The 19,815-nt window shown below is 47.7% G+C and overlaps 1 protein-coding gene across 1 annotated transcript in view; it reads right to left on the bottom strand.

Moving 5' to 3' along the window:
• Positions 1-19,815, bottom strand: part of LOC126998631 (uncharacterized) — a 189,077-nt gene that overhangs the window by 34,087 nt on the left and 135,175 nt on the right. Inside the window, exons 3-5 of the mRNA XM_050860567.1 lie at positions 9,523-9,660; positions 7,279-7,472; positions 2,335-2,974 (exon numbers count right to left, since the gene is read on the bottom strand). Coding sequence (XP_050716524.1) covers positions 2,335-2,974; positions 7,279-7,472; positions 9,523-9,660 — 972 coding nt within the window. The remainder of the gene's footprint in view (positions 1-2,334; positions 2,975-7,278; positions 7,473-9,522; positions 9,661-19,815) is intronic.

The raw sequence follows: 19,815 nt of genomic DNA, 5'->3' as shown, positions 1-19,815 counted from the left end.
TTACATTTCTTTTAATACTTTCTAGCAGTTCTCCAGGTAAGAATGGTGCGTACAAATTGGCCTAAACCTATACACCTATTCCGTGACTACAGGTAAGGGTATTCCAGCCTCGTTCCCAACACACCTCCAGTTAAGTTTTTGTCTCTAAGTTAATGTTTCTGAGTGTCAACTTAAAAATATAAACTTAAAATGCAAGCTAAGATTTGCGTTCGATTCCTTCCTTTCCTCCTCCTTCCACTTTTTCTTGTTTCTTCTCGTTCTCCACTTCCTTACGGCTTTATCTCCTCCTTCTACTGTATTCCCTTCCTTCTTTTTCCTCTCTATTCTTCACGCCTTCCTGTTCCCCTCCACCATCCTCTTCTCCCCTATTCCTCACGCCTTCCTTTCTTCCTCCTTCCACCTTTTCTCCTGCCTTCCTTTTTCCTTCTATTCCTTCCGCCTTCCAGTTCTCCTCCACCATCCTTTTCTCCCCTATTCCTCACGCCTTCCTTTCTTCCTCCTTCCACCTTTTTCTCTCTATTCTTCCCGCCTTCCTATTCTCCTCCTCCATCCTTTTCTCCCCTATTCCTCACGCCTTCCTTTCTCAGTCCCTCCACCTTATACCTTTTCACCCATACCCTCATCTTCCCCCTACCTTCCCTTTCCTCCTCCTTTCACCTTGCCTCTCCTATAACCCCTACACAAACACACGTATGTACTTCACCTCGTACCTACCAACCAAACACCTGACATTCGTCCTCGCCTGAGTGAATAAATGAGGAAAATGATGAATACGATGATGATGATGATGGTGAGCGTGCGTGCGGGGTCCCATAAAGAGGAGGAAGAGGACGATTCGCCGCACATCCTTGAATTATCGGAATGTGCATGTTGAATGTGCTGCGGCGAGTCAATAAATCCATAGCTAGGCTTCTTCGAACGACCTCACACTTGGACGAGAAAATGGGTGGGTGGGTGGTGGTGGTGGAGGGGGTGGGAGGGGAGGGCAGGCAGGCAGGCAGTCTATAAGCAAGCCATAAAAGATGATGCAAGAGTCCACCAGTATCTTTAGCAGCATGATGATTAATATTTGAAGAAAACACAGAAAATGAAATTCCAGACGTGACAAAAGTACTAAGAGTTGTAAGAAAAGAATCTATAATGAAATTCCAGTTCTCGAATGACGCTGGGAACGAGATATTCCGTGTCTAAGAGCAAAGTGCCTTGCGATTCTAATGATTTTCTAATTGTATCCTCTTCTCTTATGACCCTGAGTGTTCTAAGTCCATCCCGGGTGCCAAAAATATATATAATGACGTACCTAAAGTTGAAAGGAAACAAATTATCGTATGGTTTTAATTTATTTCTATTCACATCCTTTCCTCTTATGACCCTGAGTGTTCTAAGTCCATTCCAATACACTAGTTCCCAAAATATATATATAATGACGTACCTAAAGTTGAAAGGAAACAAATTATCGTATGGTTTTAATTATCTTCTATCCACATCCTTTCCTCTTATGACCCTGAGTGTTCTAAGTCCATTCCAATACACTAGTTCCCAAAATATATATAATGACGTACCTAAAGTTGAAAGGAAACAAATTATCGTATGGTTTTAATTATCTTCTATCCACATCCTTTCCTCTTATGATCCTAGTAAGTGTTCGAAGTCCCTAGTAAGTAAGCGTTCAAAGTCCATCTCCAGCAACAGTACTAAAAATAAATACAATGGCGTACCTAGAGTGGAAAGAAAGCAAATTTATAATGGCATTCCCGTCCTCGCAAGTTCCTGCCACCGATGATTTATTTTCACCGGGCGGCAGGAGGAGCAGGAGGAGGAGGGGAAGGAGGCGAGGGCGGGGAAGGGATAATTTTCCAGCTGTCGCCTCCATCCCCGCTACCACCACCGCCACCGCCGCCGCTTGGATAATACCGATGGCGAGGACCGTGAAGGAGGGAGGCGCGAAAACTACCTGATGATTAACCTTTTGACCTGTGTGTGTGTGTATATTGAACTGTCTGTCTATATGTATGTGTATCTATATCCTTGCTTATCTATACGTCTGTCTATCTGTATGTGTTTATCTATGCGTCTTTCTATTAATACATCTGGTTATTGATACGTTTGTCTATCTATGCGTATTAAAAGTTTCACAAGGAGCAGGATGGAAAGTGCTTGAATGGGTTTAATATATGGAACGCAAGAAACACACATACACTCTCTCTCTCTCTCTCTCTCTCTCTCTCTCTCTCTCTCTCTCTCTCTCTCTCAATCTACCTATCTTTCTATCTCTCTATCTATTAACACCCCATTCATAACAACACAGTACAAGAAACCAAATCCTCAACTTACCTTCCACTGGCTGTAGTAGTTGTAGTTGCCGTAGTAGTTGTTGTTGTTGTAGGTGTTGTAGTTGTTGTTGTAGGGGGTGAAGGCGCTGGCGCAGTGCTTGAGATAGATGCTGGTGATGGGGAGCCGGTAGTCCACCTCATGGCTGACGGCGCTCACCCTCTTCGCGTACATCCACTCCGCGCTGCTCTCCTCCGCCTCCATCCCATCCACATTAATCTCCACATTGTCATTTTCCTCCTTCGCTATGTGCTCCCCGACCTCCTCTCCTCTCCTGCTGTTGGTATCACATCCCTCCACGTCCACATCCTCCTCCTCCCCGTCCTTTCTCTCCTCCTGGGATTTCTGGTGGTGCTGTTTCGTCTCGTGAAGATGCTGCTGAAGCTGGAGGTGTTGGTGGTACTTCTGCAACTCCCGCTGGTGTGTGAGAGGGGAGTGCGGCGACGGGGGAGGGTGTGGGGACGGCGGGGGTGGCGTGGTTTGGTGGGGGGAGTGTGGTACCGGAGGGGCGTGAGGGGATTGTGGCTGGGCGTGCTGGCGTGTGTGGAGGTACTGGTGGTGTGGGTGGTGGTGTAGGGACACGGGCGGGGCGTAGCAGGGCTGTTGTTGGTCCTCTGTAGTGGGTGGTTCTTCGTGGTGACGACTGGAATGGGGAGAGAAGACCGGAAATTAATTAAGAGAATAAATAGGTTAGATAGAGAGCTAGCGAAAAATACATTAAGCTTCAATGGAAAACGTGTTCTTAATGAGTAAATACGAAATATGTGATGATATTGGCTCTTCGTGGTAGCGAATGAAATGATGAGAGGAAGACGGGAAATTAATTAAGTGAGAAAATAAGTATAATAAAGAGAGCATGGGAAGAAAAACATCAATCATTAAGATATGCGTGACGATGGTGCTTCTTCATGCACGGTGACGACTGGAATGAGGAAAGGAAAGGAAGGAGGGAGTTAATTAAAGGGAAGAAAGAGTATAATCGATAGTGAGATAAAAAAGAATATATATAACCTTCATTGGAATGCGTGTTCTCAACTATTAAAATATGGTACCAGAGACATAATGAAGGGAGAAAGAAGAGAGTAGTTAAATAATAGAGAAATAGATAGATAGATAAATAGAGAGGAAAAACTTAACCTTTAATGAAACACGTGTTCTCAAGTTCTCAACCACTAAAATACGATAGAAGTGATATAAGGAAGACAGGAAGAGGAGAGTACTTCAGTAATAGAGAGGAATAGATAGATAGATAGATAGATAGAGAGAGGAAAAACTTAACCTTTAATGAAACACGTGTTCTCAACCACTAAAATACGATAGAAGTGATATAACGAAAACAGGAAGAGAAGAGTAGTTAAATAATAGAAAAATAGATAAATAGACAGAAAGGGGAATGACTTAACCTTCAATGAAACACGTGTTCTCTACCACTAAAACAACAAGTGTCAACAAATACACATACTACAACGCGAATCTTCATTCATGACATAATAATTACAAAGACTAAAACCTCCTCGTTCTCTCTCTCTCTCTCTCTCTCTCTCTCTCTCTCTCTCTCTCTCTCTCTCTCTCTCTCTCTCCAGGCCTCGAGGGAGAGACATCAAAGAACTCACTAATAAGATTTTTACACGTCAGAAAGAAACGCTTGTCCACACACTTGTATTTATTCTTCTTTAACTTATTTGCTTGTCCATTGATATCCGAGGTGTGACTGGGGAAGTGTGTGTGTGTGTGTGTGTGTGTGTGTGTGTGTGTGTGTGTGTGTGTGTGTGTGTGTGTGTGTGTGTGTGTCATGTACCTATTAAACATTCACGGTTCCCAGGTGAGTCTCCGCTTCGTTGAGGTGACAAGGCCGCGTCAGGTAGTCTTCGCGGCAGGGCAGGCAGCGTAACGAGCTCAGGTACTTTGCTCAGGTGAGAGAAGGAAGCTTTTAGTGTAGTCTGATGAGCGATGAAGCGATGATAAAAAAATAGAAGAATATGAAGAGAATGATAAAAAAGAATGAAAAAAGGGAGACAATGAAATAAAAAAGCAAAGAATGTAAGAGAAATACAAGAAAAAAGAATGAAAAAAAGGAGGCGATGGAAAAAAAAGAGAAAATGCAAGAAAAATGAATAAAAGGGAACCAATGAAAAAAGGAAAAGGAAAAGGATGAAAATAAAATGGAAGGGACGAAATAAAAAAAAGGAGAAGAAAATTAAAAAAAAAATGCAAGACGATCATGAAAAGAAGAAAATGAAAAAGAATGAAAAAAAGCGAAGCAATGAAAAAAAAGATAAAGAATAAAAAAAGGTCACGTGTCAGGTCATTACAGACGGTGGGTAATATAACAAGTGTGTGTGTGTGTGTGTTTGTGCTTAGTTAGTTAGTTAAGTTCATCGTTATAACTGACAGTCCGTGGTCGATTATATAATTCTCTCTCTCTCTCTCTCTCTCTCTCTCTCTCTCTCTCTCTCTCTCTCTCTCTCTCTCTCTCTCTCTCTCTCTCTCGTAGCTAAGGCTCCTGTATTTCTATTTACTTTGCTCTCTCTAATAAAATTTCTCCACCTTCGTGTTTCCTTTCAACTCGTTTCATGTTTAACCTCCTCGTGTTCTATTCTTCCTCCTCCTCCTCCTCCTCCTCCTTCTCCTCTTCAGTTTACTTTTTATGAACCCGTTTCTTATTTCCCACGCATGACATAACCCGAACACGTACCTCCCTTTGTTACATAACCTCAGCGAGAGAGACACCTACCTGTTTGAGATTAGCATAGTCCCCTGATTCATTGATGTTCTTTTGCTTTTAGTTATGTTGAAAGTGGTCACGTTTGCATTATGTTCTTCGAGTATCTGTAAGTTTAGGTGATGTGATTAAACAATGGCTCAAAACCTTCACGTATTGACCGAAGATTAACCTTAGCGGCATACACCCATGTAACGTGGTCATTAGGTTCGGTAAGTGTCCTGACTGACTGATGTTCTTTTGCTTTTTGTGATGTTGAAGGTGACCACGTTTTAATATGTTCGAGTATTAGTAAGTTCAGTGGTATGATTATGGAATGGTTCAAAACTTATGATTATTGACCGAAGACTGTCTTAAAGATGTTAGATAATAAGGTTGTTTAGTGTTCACGCTGCCACTATATATTATTTGTTATTCGGGTATTTGTAAGTTAAGTGGTATGATTCTGGAATGATTCAAAACTTCTGGTGATTGACCGAAGACTGTAAAGATGTTAGATAATAAGGCTGTTTAGTGTTCACGCTGGCACTATATATTTTCTGTTTATCAGGGGCAGTCATCCTCTTTCCTGGCTTATACGCTTTTAAAATTTCTGAATTTATTTATATATTGAGCTTATTTCTATATGTGAAGGAGAAAGAAGAAGAGGAAGAAGAGGTGGGAAATGAGGAGGAAGAGGAAGAAGAGGTGGAGAGTGAGGAAAATGAGGAGGAAGAGGAAGAGGAGGTGGAAAATGAGGAGGAAAATGAGGAGGAAGAGGAAGAGGAGGTGGAAAATGAGGAGGAAAATGAGGAGGAAGAGGAAGAGGAGGTGGAAAATGAGGAGGAAAATGAGGAGGAAGAGGAAGAGGAGGTGGAAAATGAGGAGGAAAATGAGGAGGAAGAGGAAGAGGAGTTGGAAAATGATTAGTAAAATGAGGAGGAAGAGGAAGAGGAGGTGGAAAATGAGGAGGAAAATGAGGAGGAAGAGGAAGAGGAGGTGGAAAATGAGGAGGAAAATGAGGAGGAAAATGAAGAGGAAGAGGAAGAGGCGGAAAGGAAAGGTAAGTGCCTGGTGACGCAAGGATCCATTTGGTAAAAGGAGGAGGAGGAGGAGGAGGAGGAGGAGGAGGAGGAGGAGGACGCGGAGGAGGAGGAGGAGGAGGAAGACGAAGAGGAAGAAAAAGAGGAGAGAGCCAGCGACGGAGGAAAATAAAGAGGAGGAAGACGAAAAAGAGGAGGAGGAGGAGGAGGAGAGAGAGGAGAGAGAGAGAGAGAGAGAGAGAGAGAGAGAGAGAGAGAGAGAGAGAGAGAGAGAGAGAGAGAGCTTGCAACTTTAACGTGATGGGTCATGATTCTCCGTGACACCTTCGCTGGGGAGTGTGGGTGGATTAGAGGGGTGGGGGTGGATGAGGGGATGAGAGTGGATGGGGGCGGGGTGGATGTGGGGGGAGGAGGTGAATGAGAGGGGCGGAAGTGGATGAGGGGAAGAAGGGAGTTGAGAAGCGACGAGAGTGGATGAGGGGGACGGGGTGGATGAAGGGAAATGGGTGTGGATGAGGGGGAAGGGGTGGATGAAAGGAGCGTGGGGGTGGGAGGAGTAAACAGAAGCGAAGGAGTAGGAGAGAGTAGTGAAAAGTTCTCCCCCTTTCTCTCTCTCTCTCTCTCTCTCTCTCTCTCTCGAAATACAACTATATCTCTGTTTCTTTTTTTTGTTTGTTTGTTTGCATACTCTACTGCATCTGTTGTGTGCAAAGTTGTATTTTTTTATGTCAGTCTGTCACACTTGTTGACTTCGTTCGCATACCACTTTTACGTATTATTCATACTATATTGATTTTCATTGTGTGTTTTGCGATGTTAAACTATTTATCTCGTTTGTACACTACGGATATATCTATTTAATATTACTAGTGTTCCTTGTGTCTACTCTCTCTCTCTCTCTCTCTCTCTCTCTCTCTCTCTCTCTCTCTCCAACTTTTTTTATGACAGTCTTAATAACACCCCCGCGAGGGACAGACCACGTCATGACACATGGCGTGCGACGGAAAACTCAGCATCGACACACCAGCAAACTGAAGGACGCCGGGAGGCAACAATTTGCTGGAGTGGCGGCGGACACAACACAGCGAGCCGAGGCTCAGGCTTGGCGGGCGGCAGGTGTGTGCAGGCGACGTGCGGCCCCGGTGCCAGGGTTCCCGCGGCCTCCAGTAATGCGACGGAAAATTTACTTTAAAGGGCAGGTACCTGATGGGGGGTGGCGGCGGCGGCGGCGGCAGGGTGGGGACCGGCAGAGCGGGCGGCGGCACGGGCAGGTTGGCAACGGCGAGAGGCACACCCAGGCTGACGTGCACGCCCACAGAGCGCCGGGGACACTCCGTGCATAGGACCAAGAACTTGGTGACGGCCTCCCGCGGCACAAAGGCGTACCGCTCAGACACCTGTGGGAAGGCAGGGGGGTGGTTACTGGAGATGTGTGTGTGTGTGTGTGTGTGTGTGTCCGTGAGTTAGAGAGAGAGAGAGAGAGAGAGAGAGAGAGAGAGAGAGAGAGAGAGAGAGAGAGAGAGAGAGAGAGAGAGAGAGAGAGAGAGAGAGAGAGGCAGACAGATATAAAGACAGAAACATACATACATACATACAGACAGACAGACAAACAAACACCGACACACACACAGACAGACAAACAGACAGGCAGACAGAGAGTATTACTACATATAAAATGGCACTCAAAATATATACAAATGAATAAATAAATAAGCGCCCATGAATATAAAGTCAACAAATATGCTGAAAACATTTATTTGAAATTTTTACACAGCGTGCGCGTGGATTGAAACAGACTGATTTCATAGACTCTCCGATCCTAAAACATTTAAAACAGAATATATTTGTAACACTGTGTTCTTCATTTTGTTCACGTAGTTCATGTGTTTATTTGTTTGTTGTTCTGTTTGTCTGTCTCTCTGTCTGTCTCACTCACTCACTCATTAACTCACTTTATCTATTTATCTATCCACCTACCTACCTACCTTACTATATCGATCTATCTACCTAAATCTCTAACTTTCTATCTATCTATCTACCGTGTGTGTATGAGAGAGAGCGACCCAGCTATAGCCTACAGTCATGGTCAGAAACACATAACCGAGGGACACTCACTACCCTCCTGCCCCCTAACCTAACCCACAGCTGCTACGCCCCACAAGTCAGGGCGTTGCTCCTCGCCAGCTGTGTGTGGGCCGACGAACGACAGCGGCAGAAAGTGGTGTGTAGCAGCCTGGCTTATAAATGGTGTGCCTCTACCGTTCATATAGTCGCCCATTCGCTAAACTATTCATGAACTAATTTGGTAAACTTGTCCATTAGCCCGTCAGTCAGCCAGAAACTCAGTCTTTTCATCAGTTTGTCGGTTAAAAAGTCTGCTAGTCACTCAGTCAGTTACCCAGTTAGTCAGTCAGTCCACTAGTCAGTCAAGAAAGTATGCATTCATTCAGAAATTACGTTAGTTATCCAATCAGTCAGAAAGTTAAAAAATCAATCAGTCAGGTAAATGGTTCGGCAACAGAGCATTCATTAAGGTCTTCCGTTAATTTAGAAGTCAGTTAGTCAGTCATACCCTTCTCGGATCACACCGCCTGATAGACACTTCCCTCTCCCACCCCACCCCTCCTCCTGTCAACACCTGTCGCTGGCTACCTTGAGGCACTGAAAACATGAAAAGTTCCTCCCCTGCCCCTCCTCATCCCCTTGAAACTAGTAATCGTTTGAAGAGGAAAAGCCTGCGGTGCTACAAAAAGGGCTTGACCAGATAACAAACAGCATATGCAATGATGATGTGCTGCGAGGAAGTAGTGTAGTCCGTTGAGTAAATAAAGTATGAGGGAGTTGCTGGGATTTTTACAACTCTTTTTTCTTACGTAAGTCTCTCTCTTTGTGTAAATAATTCAAGGTTTGTATTTTGTTTTGCTATGACGATTTAAACCTCGTAAAGATTATAATAAGATGCTGTTATTACGTCGAGGTCAGTATTTATGTAAGGAAATACAGATAAGTTAAATAATATTGATGTGTAAAGTCTTTGAAAATTACAAACCCTCTTAAAATGACCCTTAAGATAGCCTAAGCAAGTGAAATTTCCTAACACACGGACCTCGCTCTATCAAACATAAATGAATTAGTTTACAAAGCATATCAAAGGAAAGCAACACACATATAACCCTATACTAAGCTTGGTATGTTCTGTTCTGTCCCATCTACTTCTGTTCCTTGCCACTATACACACAACACACATACTACACTTGCTATCCTCCGTCGTTAAACAACACAACACATATTACACTCGCCATCACACATACAACACAACAGAACACTCTCCTCACTGCTTCTGTTCCCATCCTTACACACGACATCCTCAGTCCTTACACATAAACACACAGCAGAACACTTCCCTTCTCCACACACACAACATTACACATATTACTCTCTACTCACAGCTCTATAAGTCCTCTTCTGGCCCATGTGCTTCTGCTCCTTGCCATCCTTGCAGACGTGGAGGTTGTAGATGATGTCGAAGAAGTCCTCCACCACCGCCACCTTTTTGAAGCAGACTCTATCGTGCCCCTCCGGATCCTGCGGGAGAAAACGAGGCACATTGAAGGCCGCAGAAAACGTGGCTCTTTAAGGGTGGCTAAACTGGGATGGTGTGTGCGCAATAGTGAGGTTAGTTTATTATTGATTGGAAATAATTAACACATTGGAAAGATAAGTGTGTGGATGGGAAGTAGAAGATAGGATCAAGAGGAGGAGGAGGAGGACCTAGGAAGTGATAAAGAGGGATATATGTCAGCAGAAGAAGAAGAAGAAGAAGAAGAAGCAGAAGTTACGTCCACTGCCTAGTATGTTAAGTAGTAATGGTAGTTTTAAGCAGTAGTAAAAAGTGCAGAAATAATATATAAACTAAAGACAAGCAGAGTAAAAAGAAGAAGTACGACAATGACATACATAAAAATATCAAGTAATTTCTTATAAATAGGTTACTGACTCTTTTTTTTTCTCGTGACATAAAGATTCTACTGTTATATACTGAAGAAACTGCAATAACTACTAAGCTTGTCTCATGAACTGTAGTGTGTGTGTGTGTGTGTGTGTGTGTGTGGACGGTACAAACCCAACCTCACCTCACCTTACATGTCAGCTATAACAATCTCGGTCCTTTACCATCATATCAACTATCACATACACTGCAGAGCCTCACCATTACGTTAAAAATAAAAGAGCAATCAGCCAATTACTGTACCTATCTCCTACTTCCTAATAAGTTTCAATGCATATCCCAATCAGCCTACCAATTACCTCTCCCTCTCCCTCCCTCCCTCCTCTACCTCCCTACCTTTCCTCATTACCATAATCAGGGAAGCCAAACTACGTGTGTTCAAGGAATTAACTGTACACATAAGCGATAAAATCTCCTTCACGGATCAATACGTTCATAATGACCTCCCATCCATTTGTCAGCCATTCAGAACAACGACAAAAAAAGGAGAGGTAGAGATGGAAAAAAAAAAAGCTTGTGGTGCTGCGGAGGCGAGCGTAGTCTGACGTGCTGGCCATCATAATAAGCCGTGTGTGTGTGTGTGTGTGTGTGTGTGTGTGTGTGTGTGTGTGTGTGTGTGTGTGTGTGTGTTTTGGCTGCAGGACGTGAGGTGACGGGCGGATGGGGATGAATAAACGAGGGGGCGGTGAGGGTGTGTGCTTGTGGGGTGGAAGGGGGGCGGCCGGGGGTGAGGAGGGGAGGGAGAGGCAAGGGAGGGAAGGAAGGTGAGAGCATGTACACGTGGGGGGTTGGGGAGGAGGGAGGGGAATGGAGGGAAGGGAGGTGGGAAGGTAGGTGACAGGGAGGAGGAGGAGGATAGAAGAGTACGAATGGGAGGGGAGAGGGAGAGAGGGAATGGCACGGGGAGGAGAGGGATAGAGTGGGGAGGAAGGAGTGGGTGTACATGTAAGGGGTGGTGGAAAAGAGGGAGGTGGGGGGTGACCGGGGAGAGAGAAGGACGGAATAGCAAGGGAAGGAAGGAAGGGAGGGAGGGAGGGAGGGAAAAGGGGGAGAGAGGAGAGGGAGAGGAGAGGAGGAGGAGGCCACATATAGCTGAGGCGAGGCGGAGAACTATCACCACATTTCATCAGTAATTATATAGAGAATTTCCGAACATTCACTGTGATCTGCATATTAGAAATAAATTGCTCCGCTCATAATTACAATGTTGCCAATTAAAAGTTGGGATGGGAGCTTTCATCTCCCAAACATAAGTTACTACTCTGCCCGCCCAGCCAGCCAGCCACCAGCCAGCCTCGTCCCGCGACCCCCTCCACCCACCCACTCGCTCACTCGCTCACTCACTCACTCACTCGCTCTTTCTGTCATTTATTGGCTGGACACGCGCGCGGCGGCCGGCGTGTGCAGCGGTGAAGGATCGAGCCTTTGTTCTGCTGCCCCGTGTGTGTGTGTGTGTGTGTGTGTGTGTGTGTGTGTGTGTGTGTGTGTGTGTGTGTGTGTGTGTTTGCCTCTCTTTCTCTATCACACTCATATAGATAGATAAATTCAGTTAGATTGATAGATAAAATAGATAAAGATAGATAAAGATAGATAGATGGGTAACAGGTGAGAGAGAGAGAGAGAGAGAGAGAGAGAGAGAGAGAGAGAGAGAGAGAGAGAGAGAGAGAAGGGCAGGCGTATTAATCTGCTTTTAATTCAATTCCCACACAATAATTATTCATAACAGGCGCGGCTCCGTGGCTGCGTCGAGGCTGCGGGCTGAGTAAACAAACAAAATAAATCAGAAAGGAAAAAATAAAACCCCTCAAATCAAGCAAAACGAGTAAAAGGGACCCCCCTCTCCTTCCCTTCCCTTCCCTTTCCTCCTCTTCTCTTCTCTTCTCTTCTCTTCTCTTCTCTTCTCTTCCCTTCCCTTCCCTTCCCTTCCTTTCCCTTCCCTTCCCTTTCCTCCCCTTACCTTGCTTTCCCTTCCTTCCCTTCTAAACCTTGCCATCTCTTCCTCTCTCCTTCCCATCCTAACCCTTTCCTTCTCTTCCCTTCCCTTCTTTTCCCCTTCCTTCACTTCCCCTCCTTTCCTTTTCATTCCATTCCTATCCTTTTCCCTTCCTTCTCTTCTTTTCCCCCTTCCTTCTCTTCCCTTCCCCTCCTTTCCCTTCCTTCCGTAACCCTTGAATAAAAAAAAACAAGGAAAAAACAATGAAGAGAGAGAGAGAGAGAGAGAGAGAGAGAGAGAGAGAGAGAGAGAGAGAGAGAGAGAGAGAGAGAGAGAGAGAGAGAGAGAGAGAGAGAGAGAGAGAGAGAGAGAGAGCACTTGCATCATACACACACAAGAAGATCAAGTACCACAGTGAAATCAAGGCTGAGAAGATAATCCGCGCGTTACTACACACACACACACACACACACACACACTCACACACATACACAGAAGCGGCAGTAGCGGTATGACTAACTAACTGACGGGGAGCATACACAAGGAGTCGCGTTGCTTCACTCACTAGCATCTAACCCATCCCACTAACTCGACGCCCACTAACTCCACCCCCACTAACCCAAGACTGGAACCTTTCAATTAACAGACAGACAGACAGACAGACACACCCCTCCGACCGTATAAGGACTGGTTGACTTCCTTCCACCACCACGCACTGACAAATGACTAATGCGCGTACCCATATATACTCTACGGACCTATTCATCCTTCTTTCATATATCGATGTTACAATTCGTCAACCTATTCTTTGTTTTGGTAATACAGATGATAAGAAAAGTATAAGGAACATTATTTAACGGTCTTATTTTGATGGACATGTACCATACTAAAGTTTTGTTGTATATACGAGACTGTGAGACTGCTGCATATATGAGACTGTGGATATATGAGATTGATTGTGAGAATGAGATTGTCGTATGTATGAGACTGTGAGACTGTCGTACATATGAGACTGTCGTATGTGTGAGACTGTGTGACTTTGACTGTCGTATATATAAGCCTGTAAGATAAAAAGATACATAGAGCGACAAAGAGAGACAAACAGAGAGAGAAACACAGAGAAATATGCATTGTCACAACTGTCCAATATTTGAGGAGCGGAGGGCGAGCGAGCAAGACATTTCGCAAGAGGATATTCACGCACGAGGAACAAAACAAAACCTACACGAAAGAGAGAGAAAGAAACAAACCGTCACACTATAAAGGCTTTGAATACACCGACGACTTGGCTGCAGATCAAAGGGGCAAGAGACGCAACACCACTTACGTATGACAACCGAGGGCGAGGAGGCGGGAAAGGGTAGTGAGGCAATGTATATAAAGGATCGGATTCCATATGTGTGTGTGTGGGGGGTAGGAGGGAGGGAGGGGTTCGATAGGCGTGGAATCAGGTTTGTTGAGTATATAACGAATTGCATAAAAAAATTCAGGTGTATAAGGAATCAGAATCAGTTGGACTCCTGGTTTTGTTTTAGTTACAGAGTTGAATAATAAGTGTAATTTGAAGTTAATTATTCTGTCTATCTTTTTACCTGCCTTCTTCTCTTCCCTTCTCTTCTCTTTTCTCCTATTCCTTTCCCTTATTTTCCCTCTCCTTCATCTCCCTTCGCTCCTTTCCTTTTCTTTTCTCTTTCCTTCTATTCTACCTATCTGTCTATTCTTCTATCTTCTATCTACCTATCTACCTCTATATATGTATTGTTATCTATCACTCTAGCGTTTGTATACTCTAAAGTGTTGATTAATAGTTATCTCTGATCATTAGTATTCCTGTCTATCCATTTATCTGCCTCTTTATCAATCTATCAATGATTCTACTATGTTGTTTACGTAAGCCATAACAATACAAAACTCTCAACCTTTCCCGCTAAACAAACACAAATTTTCGTACCTTCACATCTGTCTTTTTTATCTATCAATCTATCAATACGTCTCTATCCATTTACGTTCGCCACAACAACTCTACAATAAAACTCCCAAACCTTTCCCTCAACAAGCACATCATTTTTCCGAACTTTCACATCATTTCCAAGCACTTTTTTTTCCCTCCCTGGCCACCACCAACCAACCACTAACCCACCATGCACCGGTACTAATGGACTGATAACTGATACATTTCAACACTGGCTGGGACAAACGTATCCGGAAAGTTGCGACCATGGCCACGAACATAATTTTGGGGGGGGCGGGTTGGCCTAGGGAACGGCAGGTGGTAGATATATAACAAACGCAGCGTACGTACTTGGTTAGCCCGTAGAAATGCGGCTAAATAAATACACATTAAAGCTAACGTGCCGCTGACTAACACCACCCCATGAAACAGGTCGGTCGCACGCCACTCCACGTCCGCCGCACCACTCCCTCTCCCTCGCCACTTCACTCCCTCTCCCGCCCCGTCCGTGCAAGGTTAACAACACCATTTTACAATCATCCCCGCGGCTGTTTGGCGAGCAAGTGTCCGCGCCTCACTACAATCAAGCGCTCTCAGCTGGAAGGGAACGCCAGAAGTAGAGCAGAAAAACGTTAAATTATAATTTTTACGCGGCGGTGACAGTGAGGCCAGGATTACAGAGCGGCTGGAGTTTACTGCGTCCACCCGGCGACTGAAAGAGCGGGGACACTGGAGGTGGAGGGGGCTGGGTGGATCGGTGACAGGGTGGAGGGAGGGGAGGGTTGCAGCAGGGATATGGAAAGGAAGGGTGCATAACTGGGTGGGTGGAAAGATGATTGTGGGGTGTTAGTGGAGCGGGAAGAGAAGGGTGGATGGAGGACTGGGTGGATGGAGAAGGGGGAGGCCAGCAGGGATGTGGAGAGTGGAAGGGGGTGCATAACTGGGTGGGTGGAAAGATGACTGCGGGGTGTTAGCGGGGTGGAAGGACTGGGTGGAGAGGAGAAATGGTGGATCAAGGACTAAGTGGAGGGTGAGAAGGAGGTTGCAGGGACATAGGAGTGAAATAGTGGATGACTTTGTGGAAGGATGAAGGGTGGAATAGGAAGCAGCAGGGGACATGGGGAGTGAGGAGTGGATGAGTGAGTGGACAGGGAACTGGGGAGGGGATGTGGAAGAGTGGATAACTAAGTGGACGGGTGGAAGAGTGGTATAGCAAGGACAAGGGGAGCTGGAGGCAGGAGGTTGAACGGCAGGGTGGAATATGAAACGAGGTGGAGGAGGAGGAGGAGGAGGGCGGGAGAGGAGGAGCAAGAAGCAGGAACAGGAGGATGTGGGGCTGAGGGGATGGAGGGAGAGTGCGAGGAGGAGGAGATGGAGGGGGAGAACAGCAGCAGGGACGTGATATCGCCGCGGGAGAGCACTGAGCGAGGGAGGGAGGGAGAGGGCTGAGCGGCGCTTCGCTGGGCGACCACCAGGACCACCATCGGATGAAAAATTGAGGGCGGGTGAGGTGCCAATGAAAGGTGTTGTGCCGTGCCAGCGTGAGTGATCCCTCCGCTCACACTTAATGGGCTGCACCATGCCACGCTGACGGTGCTGCTGTTGCCTGCCTGGTTGGTTGGATTGGGAAAGTGTGGGAGGGTGAGGTGAGGTGAGGTGAGGAGAGGTGAGATGAGGTGAGGAGAGGTGCTCTATTCCCTTCCTATCTCTTCGTTCCTATCCCAACCTTACCGTATTCCAGTTCTCTATCCATCCCAACCCCACCAAACTCTATCCAGCGTCTCCATTTCTATCCCTATTCCATTCTTATCCTATTCCGCCTCTTCTTTCCTATCCCATCAAATTCCTTTTCTATACTCCCATTATCTTCCACCCTTCTATCATCACTTCATCCTTAGCCTAATCCCTCTTCCTATCCATTCAATTCCTTTCCCTCTCCTATCTACCCCATTCCCATTCTATATTCCCACTATCCTCTACCCTTTCCAATCTCTATTCCTCCTCATCCTATCTGCTTTTTCTCTCCATTCCATCCCTTTCCCTTCCATCCTCTCTTCACCTCATCCTATCCTCTCTTCCTCTCCATCCAATCTCTTTCCCATCTCTTCCTCATCATCCTATCCCCGCTGCATCCCGCCTCTCCCGCCTAGTCCCATCCTCTGCCAGCTTCCCCGCCAGGCTCGCTAATATTTAACGTGCTGGGGACATGGCTGAGGGGAATAATAATAAAAAAAGTTTTGATTGCCGCCCAGAGCGTCCTGTTATGTGTTAAGAGACGCTCCGAACGCTGGCACATGAGTCTGATAGTTGACCAGCCGAGGTAGTCCCTGTTGTCCTCTCTCTCTCTCTCTCTCTCTCTCTCTCTCTCTCTCTCTCTCTCTCTCTCTCTCTCTCTGCCCCCCAACGCTTCTATAATTAATAATAGCAATAATCTATCTATAACAGCGTGTAGATTTATAAGGAGGGTCTTCATGTTTTAAATTATTATTACACACACACACACACAGACACACACACACACACACACACACACTGCCACTGCCTGTGTGTGTGTGTGTGTGTGTGTGTGTGTGTGTGTGTGTGTGTGTGTAGTGCACGAGCCTCACGTACACACGCACACATGCCTACATACATACATACACCTGCCGCCCGCCGCCCCCCTCGCCCCTGCCACCGCCGCCGCACACGCCCGACACAGCCCCCTCTCCCCCCCCCCCCCACTATCACCACCCACCACCCACCACCCGCTGTGTCGGAGCCTTCGGTAACCGTACTCCGAGTGTTCCCTTCTTTTGCTCCGCTGGCGGCGTGCTGAAGCCGATACACACTCAACGAGACCCAGAAACCACCACAAAAGGTCATCTTCCGTCGCTGACACGTCAAAACACCGCCCTTTCTACCCTGTGCTTCGCGTCTAGCCACAATCAAGGCACAACAACGATGGACCCGGATGTGCTGTGGCGTAGAAGCGAGTCGCAAGCCGAGGCCAAAGCCGTGGTCGGGACGCGGCAGGAGGAGGCAGCTGGCGGGGAAAAACCAAACGGCGGAGTGAGCAGCAGCAGCAGCAGCAGCAGCGGCCGCCTCTCTCCCGAAGTTTTCCCACCCGATTGAAATTTCCAGCAAGACTCGTTTTTCGCGGAGTGGAGCGCTTCTGGCCACACCATTGTCCCGGCGATAAACACGCACAACACTTACTAACCTTCTTAATGGCGAGATTAGCAAACTTCCTTAACCTGGTTTCTGGATGACTTCACTCCCATCTTACTTGCAAATGAAGGTCTGAATTTCCCCGCCGTTATTTCCCTTCCACGAGCGAACACACCGGCTGCCGAGGAGGAGGGGGGCGAGAGAGAGAGCGGGGCGACGGGGTGGGGAAGTGGGGGGCGCCGCGGGGTGACAGGGGGAGGGAGGGAGGGAGGGGGAGTGGGTTGAGGAGCGTGTCGGTCCGAAAAGATCTCCCCGGCCTCGCCCCCACACCTGACAACTCTCCCTGAATTTTCCACACGGAACGAGTCTCTCCTGAGCATCAGCCGGGCATGAGCGTCGAGGCGGTGGAGAGAGAGAGAGAGAGAGAGAGAGAGAGAGAGAGAGAGAGAGAGAGAGAGAGAGAGAGAGAGAGAGAGAGAGAGAGAAGATAGAGAGAGAGAGAGAGAGAGAGAGAGAGAGAGAGAGAGAGAGAGAGAGAGAGAGAGAGAGAGAGAGAGAGAGAGAGAGAGAGAGAGAGAGAGAGAGAGAGAGAGAGAGAGAGAGAGAGAGAGAGAGTTAGAGAGAGAGAGTGAGTGAGAGAGAGAGAGAGAGAGAGAGAGAGAGAGAGAGAGAGAGAGAGAGAGAGAGAGAGAGAGAGAGAGAGAGAGAGAGAGAGAGAGAGAGAGAGAGAGAGAGAGAGAGAGAGAGAGAGAGAGAGAGAGAGAGAGAGAGAGAGAGAGAGAGAGAGAGAGAGAGAGAGAGAGAGAGAGAGAGAGAGAGAGAGAGAGAGAGAGAGAAGGGGGGAGGGGGAGGAAGAGCGGACAACATATCAAACTCGGACGTGGACAGAGGGTCAGGAAAAACATGGAGAGGGTGGGAGAGGAGAGGGGAAAGAGAGGGTGCATGGGCGAGAGGGTGGACGAGAGGAGAGTGGGAGGAGGAGAGGAGAGGAGGGCGGCACCGTGACCCTCAGCATCAAAACAACAATGGTTGAGGGAATCTGTCCACGCAATTCATCCCTGACTCACCCTTCAAGGAGTAAAAGGTCACACGTTCCCTTTTTCAACCTGCCACGCATCCTACTTTTCCTTCCCCTTTTTCCGCCGCCCTGCGCTCCCCTCACTCACCCTCTCGCTCGCTGCTGATTCAAAACAAATGAGGCAAAATGTTTAAAGTATCTCAATCCGAGCGGCAGGAGTCAGACGATCGGGCGGACATTTTTGTGCTAACTAATCGGATGAAGTTCTTTTGGTAAGTGTGCACGAGGGAGGCGCCGAAAGGGAAGTGACGGCAATGGCTGGTGGGGCCGCGAGCCTCTGCTGTTGTGATCAGTGTCGCGGTGGGAGGGAGGGAGCCCCTGATGTTATCTTGTTTGGAGGCGTCACGGGAGGGGCGCAGCAGGTTCCTGGAAGGGGAGAGGAGGGGAGAGAGGGGAGGCAAGAGCGAGGACGCGGCGGTACCGGGAGAGGGAGGAAGGGAGGGACAGAAAAGAGCGGAGGGACCCTGTGGTGTTGCAAGGGTAAACACAGTGGAGGCAGTAAAGCCGGTGTAAACTCGAGGAGGAACTAATTTTATGCCGCTGAACCGAACTGCCGTGTGGTCGAGGCGCACCGCTTTATTGACGTGTATCTCCGCACGCCCAAATTTCCTGCGTGAAGATAACCCGCTCATGAATCTTGGGTGCGGGTGCGTGTGCGTAGATACTTGGCTAGATATTTATGGATGTATTTAAATACCAGCAGCACGGTGGCTGTGGGGGCGTGAGTGGCCTCGGTGCGTGGCAAGGTTGCGTGCACGAGGGGAGTTGCCGGGTGAGATAAGTGAGCGCAGAGTGGCTACGAGGCGTGGACGTGCTTAACACTATTATGCTGTTTGTATTTCGTGGCGGCCAGCTGGCGTTACTCCGGCAGCGGCTGCTCGCTGTGCACCGCTGCCAACGCGCCTTGCTCGGGGAACAACGAACGTGGGGCCTCTGATGCTTCCTGAAAAATTCTCTGAGCTGCAGGCGGGGCTGGTGAGTGGAACGAGCATGCATGGTAGACTGGCACACAGGCCTGCGAGGGTGTGGAGCTCGCTCAGGCGGAGAGCAAGCGGAGTTGGCCAGAAAACAGCCTGGGGCGGCAACAAAGTAAAGAGCGGGGCGAAGCGGGGCGGGGCGGGGCGGGGCGTGTGAGCAGGTGTGTGGGGCGCAGTGGCCGGGGGCAAGGTCGGGGCGAGGTGCCGGTAGCGAGAAAAGTAAGTGAATGCGGCGAGGCGGGAAGGAACGGGGCGGGGCGGGGCGGGGTGGGTGCAGGTGCGGGGCGCGGCAGGGCCCGGCGACAGCGCCGCGGATCAACAGCCGCCACGCTAAAAGCCACCATCACCAGCCGCTATCAGCACTGCTCGGCTGATTATCAGGCGGCGGCGGGCGATCGACCGTTGCAGAGCGTAACGCTCGCCCGCCACCTGGGTCCCACCGCCGCTCTGAGCGAAACATTCCGCTTGGGATCGATACTCGCCTGGCAGAGCCACAAGTGGATGCACCGCGCTCCCCTGTACCACATCAGCCGCCACTTCATAATGCATCGTCCGGCAGGCGCCACCCACCACGGCGCTGAGCGATACTCTCTGCTTCTGAGCGTGTCCCCACGTGCAATACGACCAACTCGAGCTCCATTGCAA

This window comes from Eriocheir sinensis, chromosome 14 (assembly GCF_024679095.1).
Source record: "Eriocheir sinensis breed Jianghai 21 chromosome 14, ASM2467909v1, whole genome shotgun sequence".
NCBI classification, from domain to species: domain Eukaryota; kingdom Metazoa; phylum Arthropoda; class Malacostraca; order Decapoda; family Varunidae; genus Eriocheir; species Eriocheir sinensis.
This window is presented reverse-complemented; position numbering and strand designations above follow the sequence as displayed.